This window comes from Gymnodraco acuticeps, unplaced genomic scaffold (assembly GCF_902827175.1).
Source record: "Gymnodraco acuticeps unplaced genomic scaffold, fGymAcu1.1, whole genome shotgun sequence".
NCBI lineage: Eukaryota > Metazoa > Chordata > Actinopteri > Perciformes > Bathydraconidae > Gymnodraco > Gymnodraco acuticeps.
The window spans coordinates 760,272-768,978 of NW_022990224.1; the positions used below are offsets into that span (position 1 = coordinate 760,272).

Genomic DNA, 8,707 nt, shown 5'->3' on the forward strand with positions numbered 1-8,707 from the left:
TAGCTACATACATATTACATGAACACTGTCTCCCTCTGCTGGCAATAAGTCTTAAGTGTATTTCCAATTAAGGGTTGGAAATATATTTGTTGGACTCTTGATCAGTCTGCAGCTGGTCAAACAGGAGCCGACCATCTGGCTCAGTGACCTGCCAGCTGGCAACATACAGCTACCCTCTCCAACAAAATACAGTTACAACCATAATCTTAACCCTCGGGCTGTGTCTGCCCTTCGAGATTTGGATCATTTTATTGTTGTGTTTTGGCTTTTAGTATCTATGGCAGGCTGTAGCAAAAGAGATTTCACCAGATCTGGACCAAAAGTAATAAACACAAAAAAGCTCAGGGATTATCACCTTATTTTATTTATACTCAATATAGCTTTTGTAGTTCACATTTCATGGCACAGTTTGAAATCCAAATGTAACGAAAAGGAGGTACCTCAAAAATAACAAAATAAGCCGAGCCCATTTCATTTTTTACTGTTTGCTATTCTGATACACTAATTCCTATTATTCATTGATAAGTAAAACTATTTGATGGGAATCGTCTTGTTGAGGATAACAGATTGATAAGTCAGAATGTGGATTGTACACCAGTTGGTCATGAGTTTCTCTGTTGGTAACTAAAAAGGTGTATAGTAGTGCTGCAGTTAAGAGGCTGGATGTAAAACTCCTGGTCTAATCTGTCGGCGATGAACAAAAGGCCTACAGAGGCTGGAGTAGTTCCCAGTCAGTAAGTTAACATCAGATAAGGATAGAGTGAAGGAAGAGTACAACCATTTAGTGTTTTCATGGTGAGTGAACTCGCAACACAAGCTAGTTGACGCACCATCAAGTACAACATCATTTCAAATGTTTTACTCCGACTAATGTTTTAATGTAAGACCAATATGAACCTTTGGGGACAATGATATGTATACAAATCTAAGCTCAAAGGTCCACTTAGTACCTTTTCAGAGCTTTCAAACACATCCTTCTCAGCAAATGGTGCTCGGAAAAGTTTGTAAGAGGACCTTTGGGGTTATATTCTTTACACTTTGACCACGTTAAATAAGAAAAGATCAGTGTAATAGTGGTGGGATTTACATTTCAATCTGCAAACAAGCTGCCAAAGAGCAAATAAAGATATGCTAGATTATATATTGGTGAAGAAATTGAGACAAGGGGGCATCAAGTTTAAATTACCCCAGAAACTGCATAAAGTAATTCAATATTTACTCCTATTTGACGGCTGAATTGGAATCTTAAAGACAATTGCGTAAATATAAAAGGACCAATCTTCTTCTCTCAAGGCATGGCACTATTGAGAGCCACGCAGTTGTCATAGAAGATCTGGAAAGAGCTGTCGACATAGGTAACCTTCTTCAGGAAGTCCTCCAGCTGCTGCACCGTCATCTCCTGGACCTTGTTATCCTGCCTGTCGTTGAGCCCGTGAGCTGCAAACACAGGAAACTTTGAGCGCTCGGAGAATGGTGCATTGTGGTCAAAATCGATGCAGCAGTATGCCGACCACAGGTAGGTGGGGATGCCCAGGCGGTTGATGTTGTGTCTGCGGATGCTGTGCCCAGAGGTCGTGACCCCGGTGACTATATATGCGGTGCCACGACAGTAGTTGTTGAGCCGCCTGCGAATCATGTGCTGGTGATCTTTCCAGGGGCCAATGTTGAACTCTCTGACCTGAGGGACCACGTTTGTCAGCGTGTAGGTGGAGGCTTTGTCATGGATGTCGGCCTGGTGCTCGTCCGGATTCAGCTGACCACGTTCAAACATGACACTGTTGGAGTAGTCTTCAAGCACGGCCTGAGCATCCTCAAAGCTCTTGTGAAGGTTTTCTGAAGGGAAGGGCTGCATCTCACGTGAATCAGACACTGTGGAGAGCTGTGGAGATAAATATTGACCTAAATAAAAACTCAAATGTGTGTTTAAGTAAGTAGATTTAAAGTATTTAGCATAAACATAGGACTGTATGCTTTTTTCAAAGCAGGTTAAGACAGCAAATCCAATACTCAACCCCTACCTGTGGTTCATACATCCAAGGCACATCCACCTTTTTGGAGCCGTCTGAGCGCTTGAAGGTGTACGCAGAATAAATGGGGATGTGGCTGAAGGTGTCGAACAGGGTGACGAATCGTGGTTTGCCCTCGTAGAACTGGCAAATCTTTTTAAAAGACAGCTGCTGAAGCCCTCGAGGCAGCGTGCCCATGTACAGGAACTGTTTACAGTTGGGAGAGAGGTTTTCCTGCACCTCTGCTCCTGCCATCACAATGACAAGAACAAAGAGGATCGATTGATATGCTCTGGAGACAATCATTATGAAATTGTTCCGTTTCCAATCCACGGTGCTTTTAATCCCTTTGAAAGGTCGTCCTGCTATGTGGACTTTGCCTCCTCGGTGCTTCATACTGTCCCAGGCATATTATGCAAATGCTTATCTTATTCACATTACCAGTAGGCAAACTATTACCATGTTTGAAAATCCATTGGTGGATGGCACAGTTCAAGAAGATCCTAAAAGCTGTTCAAACACGCTCCTTTCTGAGTCATTCTGGCTAAAGCGGCATCGGGTCTAAATTATACAGGAATGAAGTCATCACTGTACCGAAATAAAACTGAACATGACATAAAGAAAACTATCAATCAAGAAGAGTCTAAGCACCCACACAATAAGCCTTTCTTTCACAGCACACATTTGACTAATAACATTAATGGTGACTCTGCTCCATTTACACAAAATGTTCCTGTAAGCCATTATTAATAACACCTTTGATTTCCTTCAATGAGTCAGCTGTAAAAATGACAAAATTATGCCAGAAACAGTCATTTATTATTTTTAATATTTGAAACCTTTAATTCAAGCCTCATTGCACAAATGTCAGATGAGCTCAGACGTTACAGGTTTCCAGTCTAAGTTCTTACCGGCCTAAAGACTTGTTTTAACCTTCTGGTAATTGATACTCATGCAATTAAGCAAAGCCGCTGTATATTTTAGCACTAAGCTATATCTAGGTGTTTATTTTAAAGCCCCATGAACCCATAAACTATTAACAATTGTAATGACATACACTTTTAAGATACATACTGTTAAAATGATGTTTCAATCTACTGAGTATACATATGTGGCTACAATGTCTTATAATTAACCCAAATAGATAATGTTTTAGTGCAAACAGTAGTGTCAAGCATGTTGAGGTGCTCGTATCTGTATCTGCTATCAATACCAACCCTTGATCTGTGCGTTTGTTTGTTACCCCACAGCGCATCCTCCCCACAGTTGGATTCTCAATGAAACAGTTGTATTTACTCTGGCCTTTCTTTCATTGTGTGTGTGTGTGTGTGTGTGTGTGTGTGTGTATGTGAGAGAGAGAGAGAGAGAGAGAGAGAGAGAGAGAGAGAGAGAGAGAGAGAGAGAGAGAGAGAGAGAGAGATAGAGAGAGAGAGAGATAGAGAGAGAGAGAGAGCTAGAGAGAGAGAGATAGTAGAAAAGACTGGAATGTTTTTAGAAACATCTGTTTCCATAACAACATTTGATGGCAGTGTGACCTCTGCCCCTGGTGGTAACAAACACTTCCTGTTCACTATCGGGACATCTGCACTGTTTACACTGTAACCCCGTACTGACCTGTAGTGTCCATCCATCCATCCCTCTGTCCATCCATCAATAACTAAGATTAGATAACAGGGAAACAGTACTTTAAAATGCTTTAAAATTAAAAAACAAACAAAAGCTCTATCAATCACGTACGTATGCGTATAATTTGAGTATAACAACAAATATATTCTGGCTGTTGATTAGGAAGACAGTTTATGGTCAGTATGAATATCTTCTCTTTTCTCAATAAAGTTGAAAATATTACTGTCGCAGTTATCTATTAAGTTCATTTATATTCCACTTTTGGTCACTTATCAAAAACATTACTCTGATAAGATGATAAAACTTGACTGACAGCCCTGCTAGCCATACTACTATCTCTCCTGTATTTGCAAATTGCTGTATCACGTATGAGGGATAAGGAGACAATGTACAAGTACAAATAACCTTTTATTCTCTCATAGCATATTGCCTGCAATGGCTGTAACTATGACACAAATGTTGTGTCTTTGCCAACTTATACACCAATACACTTTATATTTAGGAGGTCTAATCAAAGTAGCTCTTAACTTATGTGTGTCAAATAGTGAGCAGTGAGTAAAAAAGTAGAATATGTCCCTTTACAATGTAGTGGAGTAGAAGTAGTATGCGCAAGTAAAGTTACTACCTCAACAGTGTACTTCACACTAGAGACTGTACTTTAATAAGATTTTCAGCATTGAATCGTTTGGGCAGAGAAGATCTGACACAGGCTGTGTTTTTTAAACGCAGGTTTGTCCAGAGTAATGGTTTAAAGGCCCTTTAAATATATGCATGAAGGCTGTATCATGCATCCACTTTCCCGTTCTTTGTGAGGGAAAGTGAGGGCTGTTTGTGTGGGGTTGTTACATTTAACCACTGTGTGTTTGAACATGGGAAACACAACAAAAGAGTTGTGTTAGTGTTTTGCACACATCTGTGTTCTGTAATGTGAGTTGAGAATATGGGCAGCCTAGAGGATTGTGGAAATCTGTTTGTGTTTCTATTTGTGAGTCCTCAGGTTGTGTGTGTTTGCAGGGGGAAGGATGGGTGATGTTATTGTGTCTCACGGGAGGTGTGTGTGTTTGGGTAGTTCGGGGGGGGGGGTTGTTTGCAGGTCTCGTATCTCTGCTGGGGTGGTCTGGTTTAAGAAACAAAGGGGGGGGGGGGAAAGGGGGAGGGGGGGGGGGTGCATGTGTGTGTATGGAGACTGTGCTATCTATTCAGACTCAGAGGAAGACACACCTTCCTCAGCCGGCTCAGTATAGATGTAGAGAGGATGAGGAGGAAAAGTGGCAGAGAGAAAGTGAAAGAAGAGAAGACAGGAGGAGAGGACAGCGGCTGAATTTTGCTCCACAATGATCATCACCCAATCCTCACAGCATCTCGAAAATGATTTTGTCATCCAATCTTATGAAGTGGCCTGAGGGTAGGTGTCATCATTCCTCTCCAGAGCAGTTCTTCATTTAGTCTAGAGAGCCAGGATGTTTTATAAAGCTGTAGTCGTCCAGATATTGCAAAAGGAAAATGCAGAACAGACATAAAATTCACATGCTGCTATTTTTTACCAATAGTTTATCAATGCCTGGCAAAGGTCCCTTGCTTCACTGTATGTAATGTTCCTGCTTTAGTGCAGTGTGAGAATCTGTCTATTTGTGTGTTTTTGATCCAAACCTTCCTCGTCCTGTAGGAGTTACACTTTTCTTTCAAATGGTGTTGCATAAAAACACAACATTGTTTGCTTTAAAAGTCGCCTTAAGTCATCTGACATCTTTGCAGCAAGAGAACATAAAACAGCAATGAGCATGACAGGGACCAACACAGTTCACGTGCACTGAAGACCTTTGTTGTTTGCATGTTAAAAAAAAAGTCTGTTTGCAACATTCTCTGGCAGATGAGTCCAAAATGCCTGGACACAATTCCTAAAGTAAGATGTCTGTTGGCTAAACTTGACTTGTTGTTATGAGCTGTGCACGTAGTGTTTTTGCCTGTTGCAAAAGTTTGAGAATCTCATTGCTTTTTTTGTACTTTTAGATCATCCAATTTAACCTTCTGTGAGACTGAACAAGGGACTCATCTCCTACTGGAATTTCGGCCCTGGAACAATAGTACCAGTGCAGGCGTTTGGACTTTTCTTCAGTATTGGGACGCCAGGGATGACAATGGCGATTCATTATATTTAGAAACTTAGCAGACGGACGCACAGATGTCAGACTTCCTCACCTCCCCCTCTCCTTCTCCCTCTGCCCTCTTCCACTGCGACTACAGCGACTGGTCTCCCTCCTTCTCCATCATCCCGTCCGTCTACCTGCTGGCCTTTTTGGGTTGGTTGCCTCGGCAACGGCCTGGTGTTGTGGGCCTACCTGGACCGACCCCGATGGAAGGGGAAGTGGAAAGACCTGTTTCACATCACTGGCCTGATCAGAATCAGACAGCAGAGCATTAGCAACACTGGTGGATCTCCTCAGAAGAAAGCAGATGGACCCTTCATCAGAACAAAGACCCTCCTCTCACTCCTCCGCCTCCTCCTCTCATCCTCCCTACATCCCCCCGTCCCCCCCCGCTCACTCACAGACTCCCTGATAGCCAGCCTGGCGTTGGCTGACCTCTGCTTCCTCGTCACTCTCCCTCTGTGGGCGGTGTACACGGCCATGGGCTACCACTGGCCTTTTGGGCAGCCCTCTGCCAGATCAGCAGCTTCCTCACGGCGCTCAACATGTACGCCAAGCGTGTTCAGTCTGAAGCATGCTCAGTGTGGGAGCGTACTGGGTTCTGACTGGGAGACGCCACTTCCAGCCACCCACGCCCCACAGAGCTGCCCCAGCAGGGGCATTGTGGGTACTTGGAGGGGTGTGGGTGCTGGCAGGGGTGCTGGCACTTCCTGGTTTGCTGCTGCGCTCTGTCAGGGGAGCGGGACCCTGAGTCTTATTATGATTATGAAGAAATTCATCCTACCACTGACTCTGGATCAGTCATCCTCATCTGCCAGATGGATTACTCCATGCTGATTGAGCGATCTGGAGGAGGCGGATCGAGAGAGGGCAGAGGTGTGAGTGGGGCTGCTGCTTTGAGTCCTTAAATCAACTCTAATTGCTTCCTGCTTCCTCTTTGTCATCTTGCTGGTCTGCTACTGCTCATTGGCCCAGGCTCCTCAGCAGACATTTGGACGGGGCCACTCTGCCCTGACCAGCAGGCGCCAGCGAAGACTCCTCAGGGTCATTGTCACTCTAGTAATGGCTTTCCTTCCTGTGCTGGCTTCCCCTGCATGTTAATAAGACTGGTCCTCCATGCTGCTGGAGTTTGGTTATGTCCCGTACTCCTGCTCTTTGGATCATATTTTACTGGCTGCTCACCGTATGTCACAGTTTTAGCTTATCTCAACTCCTGCCTTAACCCTCTACTGTACGCTGCCTGCGACCCTCGTTCCAGAAGAGGTGTCAGGGTAGCCCTTCTCTTGTTGTGTAGGTCAGCAGGAGGGGAGGAAGAGGGAAGGGAGGGGGAAGAAGGATGAGGAGAGGAAGAGAAGAGGAAGGAGTTCAGCTTGTTCCCACAAGAACACAAGAGGAAACAGCAGATAGGACAGAGGAGGGAGAAGAGGAGAGGCTGAGCGGGATGATTGCTGAGATAACTGCTTGAAATTAAAGAGTCATATCTAATTAAAACATCAAGGAACGCAGGACATCAAGCCGAATGTGTTTTGTTGACAATAAGGAAGGGTCGGATGTGATATGGTTTTCTGCAGTTTCTCAGTATATATCGACAAATGACTTGAGTTTCCAAGCAACTCAGACCCTGGAAGACATTGAGTCAAAGGTCGATATTTTCTAATTAAAACATCCTGATCAAATTAACATTAATGAAAATAATGAAATGAAATTCCGATCTACATATTCCCACAGGAAGATGCCAACCCTTCCTAAAAGATAGTTGATGGTCAATGTTATCATGACATGTGATCTGTTTTATATTTTCATTTATACTGTGAGTTGTTTATTTGACTTGTCTTGCACTGTTGTTTTTTCTATTAAAATATTAATAATGTAAATACGTATTTGTCTTTTAATTGTGAGAAAATAAAGCACATCTATTTATATGTTAAACATGTGGTTCAAATAGCAAGCCAAATAAGTTCAGCTGCTAGAAAAGTAAACACATACATATGTATTGATTCTTTAAGGGTAATTTGTTTAACTATGTTTGTACAAAGACAAACAGATATATGGAAAGGGGGAGAATAAGAGGACAACATGCAGCAAAGGTCCACAGATTGAAGTCAGACCTCAATGAAATGCTTTAATGTCTCAAACTGGGTTCGTAGTTTTAGTAATTGACCTGCCAGGAAGTGACAAAATAGTCATTTAAGTTAACTACTTCAATCACTATGCAAATATGAATATAGTTGAACTACACCAGCTATCAACCGCAAAGTGTAGCCTACTAGGCTGCTACTCCCTACTGGTCAGATTCAAGATTCAAGAACTTATCGTCATTATTAAGGCACAACGTAATTTATTTTGTGCTGGTCCTATAGGTGTAACATATATAGAATAAAACAAACAAATAAGACTAAAATAAATGCAACGACCCTTAGAAGGTTACAATGAATAAAGCTAACATAACTACACTTAACATGGTTGAGGACAATATGTACAGATGTGGATTGCACGTGAAAGGCACTCATTGCAATAGTAATAATAACAGTATATTGTACGTTAGATAACTTGCATTTGCCATTTAAAATAAGTAATATTTCAAGTACCAGACCCCATCCAGAGGGTGGCGGTAGTGCTCCATCAAACAGTTTGACAACCTCCATCAGACTCAGATGTCCACATTAGAGGTTTCTCAATACTCAAATTTCCCCTCCTCGACTCCTCGGTCCTCCGGTAGTGACCCGGAAATGAATTTCAGCGCACCATGTTGCACTTCGAGGACCGAGCGTCTAGGAGGCTCTCTGGAGGAGCTCTAACCGAGGAGACACTGATGGCTCCTCCTCGGCTCCTTCGTGGATGCATTTCCGGGAACAGTGGAGGCGTGACGCACGGCCGGACTTATCTCAGCCAATGACAGGCTCTGCATGCATCCCTTGGATATTATTA

General features: G+C 43.0%; 1 protein-coding gene and 1 pseudogene across 1 annotated transcript; one reads left to right on the forward strand and one right to left on the reverse strand.

The window, feature by feature from the left end:
* Positions 1 to 343: 343 nt before the first annotated feature.
* On the reverse strand, positions 344 to 3,277 carry LOC117547870 (endonuclease domain-containing 1 protein-like). The gene is made up of 2 exons (XM_034218760.1): positions 2,019 to 3,277; positions 344 to 1,879 (listed from the first exon to the last, which is right to left on the reverse strand). Exons 1-2 carry the CDS (start codon positions 2,400 to 2,402, stop codon positions 1,289 to 1,291), a joined length of 975 nt encoding a protein of 324 aa, XP_034074651.1. The 5' UTR covers positions 2,403 to 3,277; the 3' UTR covers positions 344 to 1,288.
* Positions 3,278 to 4,890: 1,613 nt separating this feature from the next.
* On the forward strand, positions 4,891 to 7,647 carry LOC117547872 (annotated as a pseudogene).
* The last annotated feature ends 1,060 nt before the right edge of the window (positions 7,648 to 8,707 follow it).

What these genes read in the sequence shown, in the direction of transcription:
- LOC117547870 (XM_034218760.1), bottom strand. Translation starts at nt 2,402, where the DNA reads ATGAAGCACCGAGGAGGCAAAGTCCACATAGCAGGACGACCTTTCAAA. An exon ending in CTTGGATGTATGAACCACAG is followed by an intron (nt 1,880 to 2,018) that starts GTAGGGGTTGAG and finishes TTATCTCCACAG; the next exon opens with CTCTCCACAGTGTCTGATTC.